Source organism: Culex quinquefasciatus, chromosome 1 (assembly GCF_015732765.1).
Source record: "Culex quinquefasciatus strain JHB chromosome 1, VPISU_Cqui_1.0_pri_paternal, whole genome shotgun sequence".
In the NCBI taxonomy this organism is placed as follows: domain Eukaryota; kingdom Metazoa; phylum Arthropoda; class Insecta; order Diptera; family Culicidae; genus Culex; species Culex quinquefasciatus.
The window spans coordinates 35007769-35027861 of record NC_051861.1 but is presented as its reverse complement, the minus strand read 5'-3'; the positions used below and the strand labels follow the sequence as shown (position 1 = coordinate 35027861).

At 37.2% G+C, this 20093-nt stretch overlaps 1 protein-coding gene and 1 long non-coding RNA gene across 2 annotated transcripts; both read left to right on the top strand.

The window, feature by feature from the left end:
• The first annotated feature begins 2833 nt into the window (after positions 1-2833).
• LOC119765389 lies at positions 2834-3448 on the top strand. The gene is made up of 2 exons (XR_005276691.1): positions 2834-3072; positions 3131-3448. It is a non-coding gene; the product is annotated as an uncharacterized LOC119765389 (long non-coding RNA).
• Positions 3449-7500: 4052 nt separating this feature from the next.
• Positions 7501-13086, top strand: LOC6039182 (neprilysin-4). The gene is made up of 3 exons (XM_038267006.1): positions 7501-10005; positions 11928-12770; positions 12826-13086. Exons 1-3 carry the CDS (start codon positions 8260-8262, stop codon positions 13000-13002), a joined length of 2766 nt encoding a protein of 921 aa, XP_038122934.1. The 5' UTR covers positions 7501-8259; the 3' UTR covers positions 13003-13086.
• Positions 13087-20093: the final 7007 nt, after the last annotated feature.

Below are 20093 nucleotides of genomic sequence, written 5' to 3'. Positions count from 1 at the left end.
ATACTGGACATAAAAATGGTCATTTCGATGGTAGTGGCCACAACCTGGAGCGGTCAGTGCTCTCTGGGAGGTTCCTCCGGGGACATTCACCGAACCATAAAATTTATATTTCCACAATGGAATCCAATGCCTGAAAAATAAAAATGAAAAAAAAATATTATTAAATCAACAAAACATTATTGATTCAAAAGTAAACATCGAATAAATTTCAAAGAGTTTTGTGCAAAGTTTTTGTCATATTGGTCATGTGTAGGGGAGAGTGGGGAGATTTGATCCCCTTTTTTGTATCGCACATAACTCTGTCAATTTCTCACAAAACTATAAACTTTTGCATGAATTGAAAGCTTAAACATTCATCTATGTTTGCCTAATAAGGGTATTTCATCAGATGAACTCTTCGAATCGTGCCAAGCGTTTTTAAAAAATATTTTAAACCGGCATTTTAAAAATGTTAGGGGTACCTTGATCCCCCATTCAACATTTTGAAGAAATCTTAAGCAAAATGTTTCTTATTCATCCAAACTTTTAATTTTCTATAAGTTACAGCAATTTCACATAAAACCTGTACGTTTGTGTTCAAGATATTACAAGTTTAGTTTGTAAAATATTTAAAAACTTAAAATATTATTTTTTAGACCAAAATCAAGCATGTTTACAAAAGCTATAGAAATTTGTGTTTACAAAACTTTTGAAAAAGGTTCTAACTGCAGTAAGTAATGCACAACTATGTAAAGGAAACTATGTATGAAAACCCAGCCCAAATAATCAAACATGAGGCTGATTCCAGTGACTATAAAATGCAGGGATCAAGTCTCCCTAAGCACACTTTTTTTAACAATGGATTGTAAAAATAGTATGACGATAAATTTTACATCAAATGCGTAAGGGTTTTGGAGTTAATAAGTTTATCAAACAATTCATGTATAAAAATATTTTTTTGAATATTTTTTGAGTGTTTTCTATACATATCAAAACAAAGAAAAAAAGATCTCTTGGAAGTTTTTTGCAGCTCGTTTTAGAAAAATGTGTGTAACTCAATCTAAACATTTTTTTATTTTTTCTCTTTGTTTTCTACAATGAGTTTTACTTAATTTCGCACAACTTTCTAGAACAAAGCTAATTGTTTTACCCACATGCTGACGAGATTCAGGCTTGGGATCAAGTGTCCCCGGGGAGCAAGTCTTCCCACTCTCCCCTAACATAACCATCTGCACCTTTTTACTAACATTTCCTATATTTTATGCAAAAATAGGCATTCAGTAATTTTTGATTGCATTTCTTCACAATTTAAATGTGAAAAAAATGTGAAATTGTGAAAAATAAGCAAATATTTTAAAAAGTGGCTGGTGAGATGAGAGATGGTTGACTAAGCCAAATACTATCATAAACAAACAAAAATAGGTCTTTTAAACATACTCTAGACATGATAAATGCAAATTAAAATACTAAAATTGAAACCAGAGTAGTAAAGTTTTTCGTAGAACAAATGTTTCGTATATCAGGTTCATACTGACAATCCAAACAACCTTACATGAAATCAGTTAATTACGTAACTTTTGTTGAATTTACTAACATTTTAGTTGAATTGGTCTATCTTGAAGTGCTTAAATAACAGACCCTGATTGACAATTTGCTAACCTTAACTGATTGAACAAAGTTCTTTAAAAAAGTAGGTATAGTACCTGGGTGATGAATAGAGAGAATGCGTAACGTGATTTTCGAATGACCCCACTTTGTTTACATCTACAAAGTAGGAGGCTGTTCAAGCACAAGCATAACTTTTTTATTACTGGTAAATGAGCTGTTTTATAATCAATAGTGTTTTCAATTATCGATCGGTTAGAAGATATTTTTCATTTTTACGGACGACGACGAACTGCGGCGAGAGTGTCATTCTGCGTTGTCGCAGATAAATTCCCTGGCTGATTTTGGAATCCTGCAGCTCTTACTGGTCCAGCGAAAAAAAACATTGCTAATTCTAGCAAAGCTGATCCAACAAACAGAGAAGATTTTTCACTAAACCAGTAGGTTTTCAAACGAAATCATACAATTAAGACAACTTCTGGATGGATACAACCGCATCGACTCCATGAACAGATTAAAATTTCTTGACTTCAACTCCAGGTTCTCAAAAGCCACCAATTTGTCAGTATTTGATTTTTATTTTAAATTTTTTTTTTTATCTTTGTATTTTTGTGTATGGATCTTTTAAAACATTTTTACGAGCAAGCCAATTATGTTTATACATATTTTTTTTAATGGTCTGCTCCGGGGTCTGCTCTACAACTTTGTATACAGTCATGCCTCGGTTTTGCACGCCTCGGTTTTGCACTGCCCCGGTTTTGCACCGTTCAGCTGCCTCGGTTAAGCACGGCCCAGTGCTTAACTGAAGCACAGAGCTTCTGGGTTTTTGGCTATATGGGAGACATTGGCTTTAATCGTATGAAAAATCATGCAAACATCAAACAATTATAGTGTTTTGGAATCGGGATGATGTCAGTTATCCATTAAAATTATTATTTCATGAAAGTTTTCACAAAAATACGTGTTTTTCTTGTATTTCTAAAATGCATATTTTTTTCTCTAAAGCAACCATATATTGTTATTGCAATATGGGTATCAAATGATCAGGTTTTTTCATACATTTTGGATGTAATAATAACATTTTTAGAAAATACTCAAAATTTTCACAAAACTACGTATTTTTCGAAAAAATACTCAAAATTTAAATTTTTACAATATGGGTATTAAACGATCGGGATTTTGACATACATTTCGAATGTAATAACAACATTTTTTGAAAATACTCAAAATTTTCACAAAACTACAAGGGGAAAACCACTCTGCTCATTGCCCTCGAGTAGGCTGTGCCCTAAAGTTGCCCAAATGTGCCCGAAGGTGCCCGATAGAGCCCTGAAGCCAAGAAAAAAACAAGACGGTGCATAGCAACCGTGTTACAATATTTGTTTATAGTTTTACAATCCTGTCAGCGTAAACGAGTAAATCAATTTCATGTTTTTTATTCTGGACGTTATAGTTCTAGTGCTGCGGAATTTGTTCATTTCTTTGTTGGTAAGAAGCATTAAATAAACTATAGAATGTTATTTAATAAGGTACTTTGCCCTTTCAGGAAAAAAGATAGAATAAATCTCGTAAAACCAAACACACTTGGAATAAACCGTGGAATAAACTTACTGGAAAAGTTTGTAATTATATTCGAAGCTAGGAAACGAATCCCCCGAAGGAAGTAATTCCGGTCCCGCCCTAGGTTCCTCTTAGGTCCCGATCAGCCAAGCACCCAGCTCATCCTGTTTACAAATAACTCGGCGATGACCCTGGCTGGTTCAAGAGTTGTTCCATGTGGCCAAAAATACGCCCTGTTTATTGGGTATTTCGACGAAATGATCACCTATCGATATTTATCAATTCAATAAAATTTTATGGAAAATAAAAGAAAACTTGTTTTAATAATGGTTTAATGATGAATTCTCTAATTTTCACTAATCCGAAACGGAAATCCGTTCCAATTAACAGGCTTTCGCAACGCAACAGGGTGTAACGAGACATAAACAATTTCTAGACCTCTAACCTCGTTCGTAATCTTTTAATTTTTCCCACAAAAACTACATCAGAAATTTGCCATTAATTTTATTCATGTACAAATAAAAAGTCATATTTCAAAATGAAGCTCTTCCGAAGCCGAGTTCAGAAATATGGAAATTTAGCTTCAATTGATCCTCAGGACCGAGCTGTTTTCCTGCATCTAGAAAAGATATGCGGGTTAAATAATTATAAAGTCATAGTTTAAAATTACTTTCCTTTGAACATACATAAAATTTGTTTCCATAATTGATCTTGAATAAGAATGCCCAGATTAGTAATTCATCTTGAAGATTTGTTGTAAGATTTTCCTCAGCATGGAATAAATATTTTCCATGTTTTCATTACACACACATGATCTAAACAATGTTAACATAATGATTTTACGAAAAAATACAATGGTTTAGAACACAACTCATTTAAATGAACAAATGCGCTTGCACCCAGGAAAAGTACTTCTGAAAACTTAAAATGTTTTGGACAGAATCCTGAAAACTTTGATATTTTGATTTGGATTTTCACATTGAAAGAAATGTGCCCGAACACTTGCCCATATGAGCCCGAAGGTGCCCAAAGGTGCCCGAAAGTGCCCGAGAACGTGCCCGATGGTGCCCAGGGCTCTTTGATGAGAGTGGTTTTCCCCTTGCAAAACTACGTATTTTCGAAAAAAATACTCAAAATTTCCGTTTTTACAATGTGGGTATCAAATGATCGGGATTTTTTCATACATTTCGAATGTAATAACAACATTTTTTGAAAATTTTTAAAATTTTCACAAAACTACGTTTTTTGAAAAAAAAATACTCAAAATTTCCGTTTTTACAATGTGGGTATCAAACGATCGGGATTTTTTCATACATTTCGAATGTAATAATAACATTTTTTGAAAATATTTAAAATTTTCACAAAACTACGTATTTTCGAAAAAAAAATACTCAAAATTTCCGTTTTTACAATGTGGGTATCAAACGATCGGGATTTTTTCATACATTTCGAATGTAATAACAACATTTTTTGAAAATATTTAAAATTTTCACAAAACTACGTATTTTCGAAAAAAATACTCAAAATTTCCGTTTTTTCAATGTGGGTATCAAACGATCGGGATTTTTACGTACATTTCGAATGTAATAACAATATTTTTTGAAAATACTCCAAATTTTCACAAAACTACGTATTATCGAAAAAAATACTGAAAATTTCCGTTTTCACAATATGGGTATCAAACGATCGGGATTTTTTCATACATTTCAAATGTAATAACAACATTTTTTGAAAATACTCCATATTTTCACAAAACTACGTATTTTCGAAAAAAAAACTCAGAATACTCCGATCGTTTGATACCCACATTGTAAAAACGGAAATTTTGAGGATTTTTTCGAAAATACGTAGTTTTGTGCAAATTTTGAGTATTTTCAAAAAATGTTGTTATTACATTCGAAATGTATGAAAAATCCTGATCGTTTGATACCCATATTATAAAAATTGAAATTTTGAGTATTTTTTTCGAAAATACGTAGTTTTGTGCAAATTTTGAGTATTTTCAAAAAATGTTGTTATTACATTCGAAATGTATGAAAAAATCCTGATCGTTTGATACCCATATTATAAAAATTGAAATTTTGAGTATTTTTTTTCGAAAATACGTAGTTTTGTGAAAATTTGGAGAATTTTCTAAAAATGTTGTTATTACATACGAAATGTATGAAAAAATCCCGATCGTTTGATATCCATATTGTAAAAATTGTAATTTTGAGCATTTTTTTTCGAAAATACGTAGTTTTGTGAAAATTTGGAGTATTTTCTAAAAATGTTGTTATTACATTCGAAATGTTTGAAAAAATCCCGATCGTTTGATACCCATATTGTAAAAATTGAAATTTTGAATATTTTTTCGAAAAAAAAACGTAGTTTTGTGAAAATTTTGAGTATTTTCTAAAAATGTTATTATTACATCCAAAATGTATGAAAAAAACCTGATCATTTGATACCCATATTGCAATAACAATATATTGTTGGTTGCTTTAGAGAAAAAAATATGCATTTACGAAATACAGGAAAAATACGTATTTTTGTGAAAACTTTCATGAAATAATAGTTTTAATGGATAACTGACATCATCAAAACACTATAATTGTTTGATGTTTGCATGATTTTTCATACGATTAAAGCCAATGTCTCCCATATAGCCAAAATCCCATAAGCTCTGTGCCTCGGTTATGCACGCCTCGGTTTTGCATCCCCCATATGCGGTGCTAAACCGAGGCACGACTGTAATATTGATACACTCTTAGAAATACCCCGGCAAAATACAAAAAAATAGGAAATTTAAACTTGTGTTTTTTTAATGGTTTCTCAACTTAAACTTTTGTTTTATAATTTTGAGAATTACATGCATATTTGACATGGCTGTGATAGCAGAATTCTTTAAAAAGATTTATCACACAAAAGGATGTAATTTAAAATGAAATTTACTGTTCGTGAGTAATTAATCTAATTAGATTAAATAAAACCTCTGTTCTCATAAATTACAGTAGCTGGTCTAATTCTCAAAAAGGGGTCAAAATACCACCATGAATGGCAATGCGTGTGTTCTAGGCCGAGCATAATAAATTACAATTTTATTCTTGGAGGTAGTTCCCACAGATAAATAGATGTTACACTCAGCTAAACTCAATGTGATCTGTAGAACAGCACGAAAAACGAACTTTAAATTGTCTATGATCCGTTTGAATCCAGCATCACACTCTACTTGCATCTGTTTCGCTGCGTTGACAATCTAAACAGAAACTTCGCTCTCCTTTCCCGCGAGTGCGTGGGCTAAAGAATGGAAAACAGAAGGAGACCGAGCGCGCGCGCGCTCGAGAATGGAATGGAATGGAAATTGAAGAATTTCACGCTGTGCGTTCAAGTCCATAGAGTCTACGTTTGTGTGTGTAGCAGTTTGGTTGAGCTATTTAATCCCATTCATGCTGTGCGAGAGCACCAGCTTAATGACGCCTCATTAATAAAGGAGTTAAGTGTGCCAGTAGCCGCGCACGGTAAATTATAATTAATCGTTGGTTTGTTTTGGGTTCTCTCGTGTGATTTTGGGTGCTTTTTTTTATTTGGCTTGTTGTTTGGGTTTTTTTTCTGTATTTTTCTTCGTCTGTGCTGATTTGTTTGGTGCAATTGAATTATGGGGTGTTGGATTGATAATGTCTAATCATTTAAATGCGCTCATCAGAAGCTGTATATATATTTTAATATGATGAACAAAAACGTTTTTAAATTGAATTACCAAAATAATAGCAGAATTTTTGGTTAGTTTGCAATATCAACTATCATGACGGAACTTACTTACCATTTTCTCTAAAACAAAATGAATCGACATTGTTTTAGAGATGAGAGCATTTTGAAGCATTGTTTTTTCGTATATTGTCTAGAACTGATTGATAAACGGCTTTGTTACAAATGACACTTAGAAACTATTGCAAACTAATCCGAGCTTTAAAAGGTTTATGAAAACGGTTGATCTCCGTAAACATAGACGTTACAAGTTGTAACTTGCTATATTACAAGACTTTTCCAACCCCAACCGTGTGATGTCGATGCGTTCGTCTTTGCTACGCAGAACCAATTCTGCCAACGCAACGCCTGCTACGCGCGCGCTTCTGGCTGATACGTCGTCTCGTACGCACCGCGCCAAAGAACTCCCGCGCGTCGGAGAGTCACGAAAGCGCGCGCCCGGCCACTGAAATTGATTTAAATTAACTTCAATGAGTTCAAACATTTCTGCGCCACATTCATGTGGTCGAAGAAAGAGCTAGAGAGAGAGAACTACAATAACAATCATCAAACACACAAAAAACAGTAACAAAAGCTCCTCCGAGTCTCGCCCGAGGAGTCCGTTAAGTGGTCGCACCGCCGCCGCGCAACAGAGACAAGATTCTGGAAGCTGAGCTGAGAGAGTAGAGCTGCTGTTCATCTTGGCGTGAGTGCGATATCACTTCATCCCGGCGAGACTCGGGCTCGGACTCGTGCTACTTCCAGCTGTGGCTCAGAACTGTGCGCGAAATCTACCCGGGAAGGCACGCGTCCGCGGTTTGCGCAAATGAATTTGATCTGTGCGCCGAATTGACCGGTTATCGATAGGAGGCGGGAGCCAGACGACGTATCTAACAATAGAACCGTGCTACGAAGTGCATTATCTGTCAGTGAAGATCGTGATCATCGGTGAACGATTCCCAAGTGCGAGATAACGGATTACGCACGTACGCAAAGGTATCGCGTAGAACATCAAGTGGGAGCTAACAGGTCAAACGTGTAACCTGAGCGTTTGTGATACGATCGTCGTATCCCAATTTATGACTAATTTGCGTTGCACGACAGCCGCAAATTTCTAATTGAGGCAATTGACGATCTACCGCCGCGCGCGATCAGTCAAGTAGGCGAGCTTTGTGTGAGTGATCGTGAATCGTGGAACGACTGTCTGTGAACGGTGCGGCGATCGCAGCAGGTTGTGTGCAAGTGATAGCGCGCTCGAAAAATACCAAGACCGATAAAGTGTCGGCAAAGATCACCTCTGCTCGCGTGAGTGTAAACAATAACAAGCCGCATAACCTCGCGAGAGATCATGCTGTGAACGCACACATTTGAACACAGGAGGGCCGAGAAATGGAGCTGAGCAGCGCGAATAGTCAACCGATTAAGAAGAACTCGGTGCCGAGCGGTTGTGAGCTGGGCATCAACGAGCGAACCGGTCGTCTTCAGTGGTGTCCCGGCTATCGGTTCGTGAAGGTTCTGTTTGTGATACCGGCCGCCATGTTGCCGGTGGCGTTGCTGTTCCTAGTGTTGACGCGGTTCAACGTGGTCGGTTCGGTCAAGTACCCGGATCGACAAATGAGCTACTACCCGGATCACTCGAATCAGTTGGAAGAGATTCAGGCTCGCTGTAAGCCTGTGCGGAGTACGCTGTCCGAAGTGCTTGATGTGGAAGAACGGGACATTCTGCGTGACTTGCGGACCTCGTTCATACCGAGCAAGCACGTGGTACAGGTACTTCCAGCGGATTGTGCTCAGCCCGAACGGTACGATGATCTGCTGGCGATACCAGACGACCCTAGTCAGTCAGAACTGGTCAACATCTACCGATCAAAGCGAAGCGCTACCAGGCAGAGGCAAACCAGGAAGTCCGTGCCGCAAGCCAGCACGTGGAGCAACAAAGGCAGCTCGGAGAGCATCCGGGCGACACAGGTCGATATCATGAAGAAGTACATGGACCTGTCGGCGGATCCGTGTAACGACTTTTATCAGTATGCTTGCGGTAACTGGGAACGCGTGAATCCCATCCCGAAAGATAAAGCCGGTTTGGATACATTTGAGATTTTGCGAGAAAGTCTGGATATCGTGCTGAAGAACCTCCTGCTGGAAACCAGAGATGGCAGTTTGGTTGACATTGAAAACACTCTCGCTACCACGTTGAAACCAATCGAAACGGAGCACATCCGACGTGTGCGGAAGCGGATCATCAGGAAGCGAGCCGTGCTGAACAAGCTGGTCCTCAAAGCGCAAATCAAGAAGATGAAACGAGAGCTTTCGACGCACGCTGCGCTGGACAGCGAAGAGAACAATGCGGAGACGAAGGCGCGCCATCTGTTCATCTCGTGCATGAACTACAGCTTGATCGAGAAGCGAGGACTCCAACCACTGTTTGATTTGCTGCAGTCGCTCGGTGGATGGCCCGTCCTGAATCCCAACTGGCAGTCGGACAACTTTGACTGGCTGAATTTGACGGCGCACATTAGGAAATTCAACAACGACATCCTGATCGTTGAGTGGGTTGGTCCGGATATCAAGAACTCGGATGAGAACATCATTCAGTTTGACCAAACTTCGCTGGGTCTGCCGACAAGGGATTACTTCCTGCAAGCGTCGAACAAAAAGTATCTGGACGGATACAAACAGTTTATGATCGATGTAATTGTACTGCTGGGTGTTCAGCCGGAAGTTGCTAAGCAAACCGCTGAAGAAATGATTGATTTTGAGGTGCAGCTTGCGAATATAACGAGTTCGGTGGAGGAACGTAACAACGTATCGGTTTTGTACAGGAAGATAATACTGGAAAATCTACACGAAGAAATTCCGGAGATCGACTGGACTCGCTACCTCTCGATCATCATGGAACGTCCGATCAACAGTTCCGAGTTTGTGGTTATGTTCGCGCTGAACTACATGAAGGACCTGGTACTGTTGATTGACCAAACCGAGCCCCGTACGGTGGCCAACTACATCCTGTGGCGATTTGTCCGACATCGGATTAACAATCTGGACGATCGTTTCCTCCAGGCGAAGCAAAAATTCTCCAACGTGCTTTTCGGAAGGGAGAAGAGCCCGCCCCGCTGGAAGAACTGCGTAAATCAGGTAAAAGCCGTTTGGTCTCTCATTCTCGTTTTCTTTGTTTAACTCGAACTGGTTAACGCCAATAGAGTTATCTACGTGCGCATGTATTTCTTGTACGTACACGAAAAAGATTGAGGTTAAATTTTGTACCCACCAGCAAAACAAATGGTGCGCTAGTGTGTGTGAGGTCGGGCTTAGATAACTCAATTGCCGTTCAAGAGCCAAACGACATGCGACACCTAGTGTTGAGTAGCAGAACAGAGCGAAGAATGTCGATTGAAATTTCCGCCCTTTGAGGTTATGTATGCGAATTCTGTTTTGTTAAATTCCAGCGTTCAAAACAACTTTTGAGCAAAAATTCGAGCTGATACTTTGTTAACTTTTGATGCTATATCATTTTAAACAATATTATTTTTTCAAAATTATTTTTTTCCAAATTTTTTTTATTGCGTTAATTTATAGAGGGCAAACAGTTTACACTCGTACTACTTGAATTTTTTCTCAAAAGTTGTTCTAAGAGCTGTAAATTCAATTTTAAGTTTGCATTCCTATGTAACCGAACAGCGAAAATTTGAATCGTCATTCTTCGATGCTTTGCGCCATCTGTCGGATTTTTTGAGCTTTTAATCGCGATTTTTTGTTAAATTGTTAGAGGGCAACCTTTTGTTTTGTTTTTAATTTCTAATGGTCATCTCTTATTATTTTATTTATGTTTATTAGCACAACGCCAGTATCTGTTTTTTGTTAAATTTAATAGGTCAATAAGGCCGTTGCAAATATTTTTCAAAGTTTATGCCCCCCCCCCCCCCCAATTCAAAAAAATCAAAAAAACTTCAAAATTTTAAGGAAGTCTAACTAACTGAAAACAATAAGAAAAGCTTTTTCTTGCGTTTTAAATCATATTTACCATATCTGGAATCGATAGAAATATTTTATTTTTTTTTGTGGAATTCCAATGTACAGGACCGCAAAAAGTTTTTTTTCGTCGAAAAAAAATTTCTTCAATTCTTGGATTTTTTAAAACTAATGATTGCAAAACAACTGGGAGGTGTAAAATCCACTTTAAAACACTTTTTTCGTTCGAATGTTGAAACCATGGCTTGTTATTTCAATTTTTATTTTTTATTACTTTTATGCCACCCCTCTCGACCCCGATCATATTCAAGAGGGGCATAACCCCTCTCGACCCCGATCAGAGTCAAGAGGGGCATAAACTTCAAAAAATATTTGCAACGGCCTATGTCAACTACAATATCTCTGTTTGTTTTATTCTTCTTATTGTCTGCACTAATAACTCTTGTGTTTACTCTAATAGGCCAACGTCAACATCTTTTTTTTTACTTCTAAGAGATGATGCAAATATCCTTTTTTGAAAAACTTTACAGACCAATATTTTTTTTGCTAAACTGTAATAAATCAACGGGTAATATCTCTTTTTTGTTATAATCTATTTTTTGTTATGTTTAAAAGCCCAACGCCAATATTTCTTTTTCTAATAGGTCAACTAAAAAATTAAAAATGTTGAATCTAATAGGTCAAATCGAATATCATTTTTCCCAGTTTTAGCAGGATTCTAGAAGAGTTCTTACAAAGGTGGATATTCTTACAGCATTCTAGCAGAAATGTTCAACGTTCTACCGTTTCAGCAGGATTCTGGCAAAACCAGCTCTGTTAGAATATTTCTTGACTGGGTTTGTTTAACTTTAATATGTCATCACCAATATCTCTTTTTATATACTTAAATAGATCAACTTTTGTCAAACTCTAACAGGTCATCAACAATATCTTTTTTATATATTTATTATCTCTTGTATGTAAAACTGTAATGTGACAACTGCAAAATCTCTTTTATATGATTTCTAATAGGTTAACCATAAATTCCTTTTTTTTATGAATTCTAATAGGTTAACTCCAATTTCTCTTTTTTTGTTAAACTCTAATAGGTCAACGCAAACATGGGAATGGCCGTTGGAGCGATGTTCGTCAGGAAATACTTCGACGAAAATAGCAAGAGAGATACGCTAGCGATGACACATGAGCTCCAGCAATCCTTTAGAGAGATCCTGAACGAAACGGATTGGCTCGACACGCCGACGAAGCGGCTTGCGGAGATGAAGGTCAATGCGATGTCGTTGAGGATCGGGTATCCGGACTTTATTTTGTCACACAAGGAGTTGAACGACAAGTACGCTGATCTGGAGATCGCACCGGACAAGTACTTTGAGAACACTCTGCGAATACTGAGTCACATACGGCGAACGGATCAGAACAAAATTGGCCAAACGGTGAACAAGACGGCTTGGCATACGGCTCCGGCCGTTGTCAACGCCTACTATAGTAGGAACAAAAATCAGATTATGTTTCCAGCTGGGATCCTGCAGCCTCCCTTCTACCACCGGTACTTCCCCAAATCGATGAATTACGGTGGAATCGGAGTGGTGATCGGACACGAGCTGACGCACGGGTTCGACGACAAGGGACGGTTGTTTGACCGGGACGGAAATCTGTACCGCTGGTGGAGCGATCACGCGATCGAAGCGTTCCACCAGCGCGCTTCCTGTCTGGTTCGACAGTACGGCAAGTACACGATCGACGAGGTGAACGTACAGATCGACGGTGAAAGCACCCAGGGCGAAAACATTGCCGACAACGGCGGCATCAAGCAGGCCTTTCGAGCGTACACCAAGTGGCTGTCGGAGCAGACCGATCCGGATGTGCTGAGCGGCGAGACTCTTCCCGGACTTAACGTCACCAACACGCAGTTGTTCTTCCTGAATTTCGCTCAGGTATTTGGTCCTTTTCACTGAAATTACAGAGATATAAGAACTCTCCTACTGACAGGTTTGGTGCGGCGCGATGCGACCGGAAGCAACGCGGAACAAGCTGAAAACGGCCGTCCATAGTCCGGGCAAGTTCCGGGTCATCGGGACGCTGTCCAACTCGGAGGATTTTGCGAGGGAGTTCAGCTGTCCGGTGGGCACGGCCATGAATCCGGGCGACAAGTGTAGCGTGTGGTGAGGTGGACGGATCTAAGCTGCAGAGTCATTCCCAGCGTTGTGTATAGAGCGTGAGCAATAAATCGATATTACTGAATAGCTTTAACCGCAGGGCTTGCAATCGGATCTCGGCCGGAAGCACGTGTGAGGTTATGCCGACGGTTATGATGAAAGAAAGCCATGCAATTACGATAGATTGCACGTTTAAGTTGCTATAGGGTGAAGACTAAACTAGGAAAAATGCCCAACCCAAATAAAATTTACAAATTTCCTCCAATTCATCAATCTGTCGTCACATTGCTCGACATGACTTAGAATAGAACCGTGTCTTAAAGTTCTCATCCACTAAAGCGGTATCTAACAAATGATCCTCGTCTCGTTCACCTGTGCGCAACATTGCAATGTTTCGGGTGGTGACGACAGCCGACCAACTGCAGGTCACGATTTATGGCCGTAGCGAAGCTCAAAATAACACCCAAACGAGCCATGTCCAATAAAAACAAACCGCGCGAGAACACAGGCAGTAGTAGGCGATGCATTTCGACTTAAACGCTTCAGATGGCTAATCTTGGGCCGTTAAGATAAAGCGTCATTTTTTCTGACGTTTGAGAGTCGCGTGAACGGAGAAGGTGTGGCTAACGTGACAATCGAGCGCGAAATATGAGCTTGTAATGAGAAGTTAACGGCTGATGAGCCGTTGAGACTGTTGAGCAAAGTTCTCAAAATAATAATAAAATTTGCTTCTAGGCTTATTAACCTTTCCAAAGAGTCAGCTAACCCTTCAAAGAACCGAGTAAAACTCGTGCTAAAATAAATGACCAAGCAACAAGTGATAAATGCCATTTTTATTCAAGAAGCTTGTTGCCGATGCAGTTTTCGCGATGCAACACGCGACACGCCGATCGCAGTAGTCGCGGTTTCTAGTAGCTAGTCCAGCGTTAATCCTACCTGCCTGCCAGCGCGGTTGACGGGTTGAGTAGGCGTCATTTCACTTTTTAATCGCACCTTTGTCATACAAAACAAGCATATGCATGCCCAGCCTGCTACGACAACGCGTTGGTGATCGATTGTTTAAACTTACGGACGATTCCGTGTAAGTTTGCGTTGTTTTGTTCTTTTTTCTTTACTTCTGAGGGAGGTTGAAGAACTCGCCGTTGGTATGCAAAACGTGTGGTTTTGTGGTTGCGGTCAACTTGCAGGGTTCCGCAAAAGTTGCACACTTTCGTTACGTAATTTATGGTTCGGACATGCGGTTTTTTGATTGCCATCTAATGTGGTAATAAATAACCTAATTTGATTTGCTAATTTGGTTAGAAGAAAAACCCTCTATTGCCCAATCTACCAATGTTTGAAAACTGACAATATTGACCCTGTTCTGGACTAAAATCTTTGAAACTGTAAGTCAAAAAAGATCGCAGAAATGATTGTTGTGTTCAAAACTATGTTTTTAGCAATTCGTTGCATCTTCAAAGTAGTATCAGTTTCTGGGAGGGTAGAGGGTTCAAAGTTAAGACATTCATCTGTTTATGCTCATCTGAGCTCGATGAGTAACCTGCTGTGTGAACATTGTATTGTTTTCACTGTAAGTTGCTGAGGAATCAGCTCAAGTCCATGTTACGGCAGCTTATTGAAAATTTCCGTTTTGTTAGCCAGATCACTATGGTCTTTGAAATTACTCATGCACTAAGATCGAAACGTATTGATTTAGCTCTTGAAAGTTGATCGCAAAAGTTACCTCATGGAAAGAACGTGCTTTTTAATTCAAAATGGCTTAAAAGTTTCTTGATGGATTTTGTTTGGATTCTAGTAAACTAAAATTAAACAATAGCATTGATATGTTAGAATATTTGGAAAGAGATTCACCCATTCAAATCACTAATACCGATTTTACCGAACATCTTACAGCAGCAATAATAGTCCGATTCACCATTCCAAACACGTACTTTGCGATGTTTTAGTTGCGTCGGTGGCCAATAACACATTTTAGCAATCACGTGTTCACTTCCCGCGCATCCTAGTAGGTTGTGGCGCTTTTAAAGTTTTTAAATTTTGATCGCGTCGCAATGGGCGATCTAATTGTTTTCTAAACGCCGAGGTCTCTCTCCTATGCGCAAACAATAGGGGAGAGTGGGGAGACTTGATCCCCTTTTTTTGTATCGCACATAACTCTGTCAATTTCTCACAAAACTATAAACTTTTTGCATGAATTGAAAGCTTAAACATTCATCTATGTTTGGCTTATAAGGATATTTCATCAGATGAACTCTTCGAATCATGCCAAGCGTTTTAAAAAAATATTTTAAACCGGCATTTTAAAAATGTTAGGGGTAACTTGATCCCCCTTTCAACATTTTGAAGAAATCTTAAGCAAAATGTTTCTTATTCATCCAAACTTTTAATTTTCTATAAGTCACAGCAATTTCACATAAAACCTGTACGTTTGTGTTCAAAATATAACAAGTTTAGTATGTTAAATATTTAAAAACTTAAAATATTATTTTTTAGCCCAAAATTAAGCATGTTTACAAAAGCTGGAAATTTTTGTTTACAAAACTTTTGATAAAAGGTTCAAACTGCAGTAAGTTATGTACAACTATACTAAAGGAAACTATGTATGAAAACCCAGCTCAATTAATTAATCTTGAAGCTGATTCCAGTGACTGTAAAAATGCAGGGATCAAGTCTCCTAAACGCACTTTTTAAACAATTGATTGTAAAAATAGTTTGACGATAAATTTAATATCAAATGCGTAAGGGTTTTGGAGTTGATAAGTTTATCAAACAATTCATGCATAAAAAATATTTGTTTGAATAATTTTTGAGTGTTTTCTATACATATCAATACAAAGAAAAAAAGATCTCTTGGATGTTTTTTGTAGCTCGTTTTAGAAAAATGTGTGTAATTGAATCTAAACATTTTTTAATTTTTTTTCTTTGTTTTCTACAATGAGTTTTAGTTAATTTCGCACAACTTTCTAGAACAAAGCTAATTGTTTTACCCACATGCTGACGAGATACAGGCTTGGGATCAAGTGTCCCCGGGGATCAAGTCTCCCCACTCTCCCCTACGCCTTTCCGTTTGCGCGAAAACTATATTTTATGATTTGAATAGGGCTTTCTATACGTGGATTAACATTCCAAGCACACGCGTTGTGTAGGAGTTTGTTTTCAGACGAACTGAATGGACTTTGGATGCCATTTGAAATTAATTATAAATATCGGGTTATGAAAGCACAAACTTCGCAGATACGTAACAAAATATGCAAAATTTAAAAACAATCTAGATCAGGTGATGAAATAAATAATATCTAAAAAAATCTTCTTCACGCTAAAGAAAACTACCCCCGAACTTTTCGAAATAAATCAATCAGCTGAAGATTTTGTTTGTGAATCTCATTGTTAACACCACTTTAATTTGAGATCATTTTTTGACGTAAGACGTAACACCTGCAAGCCTAGAGGTTTTTTTCAAAAGGTTCTATAAATATATGAAAGGAAAAAGCTTATAGATCCTTTTCAAAAGGAAACTTTTTTTCTTGTTTTTAAACCTTTGCATGGCAATATCTCAGCAACTTAGGGTCGTATCAATAAAATCCGAATAAGCAAAATATAGAGAATGTTCTCAGCTTTTCAAAAATATGTTTTTTCAAAGGTGGGCAAACCTGTGCACTATTTAAAAAAAAATAATAACTGCGACTATTTTGAAAAAAAAATACATAAAAATGGCTATAACTTGAAAACGGTGCACTTTGTCAAAATTTCACTAGAGTACTTTTTGGTTGCAAATTCAATTTTACATCGAAAAATGAAATTGAAAAAAAAATTGCGACCAATATTTCGATTTTTTAAATAAATTGTATTGATTCAAAAAATTATAACTCGGTCAAAGATTTTTTACCCATTCTGGAAATTTCTGAAAAGTTGTCCTCTAAAACATATAAAATAATAAAAAAATACTGTTTTTTTTGCAAATCAAGTTTTAGTGACAAAAAGTGAAATTAAAAATCACCATTTTTTACCGTGTATCATTTTTTTCAGTGTAGTCCATATCTATACCTACAACTTTGCCGAAGATACCAAATCGATCAAAAAATTCCTTCAAAAGATACAGATTTTTGAATTTTCATACATCATTTTTGTATAGACAGCTGCCAAATTTGTATGGAAATTATATGGACAAACTGATAATGCCATTTTGTTCTTTGGGCATACCGGAGGCACAAAAAAGTTTCAGTCGGATTAAAAAATACAAAAAAACTAACTTAATCCACCTATGTGGTTGGAGCCTTCCTCACTTATTACCAACTATGGCTGATATGATGGAATTGTACACAAATTTCATCTATTTTTTAGATCTGGAATAAAAAAGTACATCAATATCACTTAAGTGGCCATACCTCAAGACAGGGTTGCCAGATCATTAATGTTTTGAACTCGTTGGAAAGGGTTTTTGATAACCTAACCAACGATGGGTCGGATGGTGGATCTGGACATAGTTTACATACATTTAAATGAGATCCAGCTTCAAAAAAGTACATAAATGTCACTTGAGTGACCATATCTCGAGACAGGGTTGCCAGATCTTCAATGTTTTGATTTCATTGAAAAGGATTTTTGATAACCTAACCAACGATGGGTCGGATGGTGGATCCGGAAATAGTTTACATACATTTAAGTGAGATCCGGCTTCCAAAAAGTACATCAATGTAACTTAAGTGTCCATATCTCGAGACAGGGTTGCCAGTTCTTCAATGTTTTGAACTCGTTGGAAAGGTCTTTTGATAACCTAAGCAACGATGGGTCGGATGGTGGATCCGGACATAGTTTACATACATTTAAGTGAGATCCGGCATCCAAAAAGTACATCAAAGTCACTTAAGTGTCCATATCTCGAGACAGGGTTGCCAGATCTTCAATGTTTTAGTCTCGTTGGAAAGGTCTTTTATTAACCTAACCAATGATAGGTCGACCCGGACATAGTTTACAAACATTTAAGTGAGATCCGGATATATGTAAAAACACATTTTTATACATAACTTTTGAACTACTTATCGAAACTTCAATCTGTTTAAACTCGATCTATGGGACCCTAAACCAAGTCGAATGCAACAGGTTCGGGTCAAATCGGTTCAGCCAGTGCCGAGAAACATGAGCTAGTTTGTTGGTCACATACATACATACACACACACATACACACACACATACACACACACATAAACACACACATACTCACACACTCCTTAAATTTAATAAGATACAGAGCATTTTAGAGTGATGATTAAATTTCTTCGAAAATGATCAACGGCTTCACCTTAAGGTTATGAAAAATTACAGTATCTCTCTTATGTTTTTATTTTTCCCTTAACTGAGCTGAAAATATTTAAAAAAATATTAGTTTTAAAATAATTATTTTAAAATTAATAAATTAAGTTTTCACAACTCACCAAATGCATGTACCAGTAGCGTGAAAAAAACTTAATTTTGGAAAAAAAATATGTTTCTCAGCTCAACTAAACTGCATAAAATGACATATTCTAGGAAAATTCAACATGACCATCATATGGTTAATATGGTATTACCCGGACAGGTGGGAATAACAGGGAGAATACCATTTCTATAACAAATCGGCAATTATTCCAAATCCTGTTATTGAATTTTCTTATGGAATCGATAGTTTGATCTTCTTGTCCCGTCTATTTAGTAGTAATTGATTGTTTATTTGTGCCTGTTAGTTTACAACTTTTTATCAAGTTAAGGAGGTAAAAATTGTGTTATCATAACAAAGTTTGTGATTGATTGAAATTTTTGAATGATATCTAACACCATTTTATGTTATTTCGGTCAAGTTTTGTTGTTCGCTTATTTGATTTTTTTTGTTATTGGTTTGTTATTGCAAGAAAAAAAATAACAATGTCAGTTATTTTCAGCACGATTTCTATGTTATTATCTGAGTTATTTTAACAGCTTGTCTGGGTATTTCAATAACTTGTTGAGATCTTGGATTAACAGGTTTTGATCCTCCCGTGTTAGTGTGAATTATTAAATCGTATCAAAACTTGATATTCTTGAGTCATTTCCATCTGCTGGGGTATGTTTAAAAAAAAACTTAAAAAATAAGACAAGTGCTGGGATATGCTGCTCACCAAAGCAACATGGAGAAATCGTCTTACACAGTTTTGCCTTCCTCACCTCACTGAGGCAAGGCTATAAAATCACTCAAAAATTGAACTTTTTAAATAAGCCTCCCAGATATACCTTTACGTATACATATCGACTCAGAATCAAATTCTGAGCAAATGTCTGTGCGTGTGGATGGACGTAGAATTTTTTTTCTCACTCACTTTTCTCGGAACTGGTTCGACCGATTTTGTCCGGATCTATGTTTTTGGATTTGCCTTCAGGTTCTTTAAGACTTTTTTAAATTTCATCCGGCTTGGTGCAGTACTTTAAAAGATATGTTCGAAAAACTGTTTTGGTTGATACTAAAAAGGGTCATTATTTACATAATTTGAAAGCTCCGGCGGATAGCTGTCGGAACTTTACGCTCAGTGCACGCACACAAACACTGCAGTGCTTTCAAATGGTTCATTAAATTTATCATACCTAGATGGCAGCACTCAGATGTATAGTGTCTTTACTAAATAAGCGTTAGCCAAAGCTTTCGTAGTGTGTGGTTGCAAGGCTTTTAGGAGGAAGGCAGCAACCACCTTCCGGTGGATTAAGTAACGTTTTTTAATGTAAATTTGGAAGCTGTAATTTTGGAAGGTTGAATATTACCTCTTTTATGATGTAATTTTACCTCAATTTAGACTGAAAAAGTGGCATTACACCAGAAAAGTGGTAAAATTACACATTTCCAGAGGTAAAATTACACCTTTTTTCTGACATAAAAGATGTATTGCTCATTGCGAGATAAAATCACGTTTCTCTATCGCTGGGAATGACAGGAGATTATTGCCGCCTAACTACCGCAGTGTAAAAATCAGCAAGTTGAACTGAAATTCTGTATTGATTTGGCTGTCAACTTGGTTTGTTTTAAATATTTTCCAAAAAGTCAGCTGAAAACTCAAGGCAACCTTTGACAACTGCCAGAAATTTGTTCTGCGGTTGTCA

Excerpts from the sequence above, each read along its gene's own strand:
- LOC6039182 (XM_038267006.1), top strand. The coding sequence starts at position 8,260 with ATGGAGCTGAGCAGCGCGAATAGTCAACCGATTAAGAAGAACTCGGTG. Across the intron at positions 10,006-11,927 it reads GGAAGAACTGCGTAAATCAG|GTCAACGCAAACATGGGAAT; the intron begins GTAAAAGCCGTT and ends AAACTCTAATAG. Across the intron at positions 12,771-12,825 it reads TCTTCCTGAATTTCGCTCAG|GTTTGGTGCGGCGCGATGCG; the intron begins GTATTTGGTCCT and ends TCCTACTGACAG.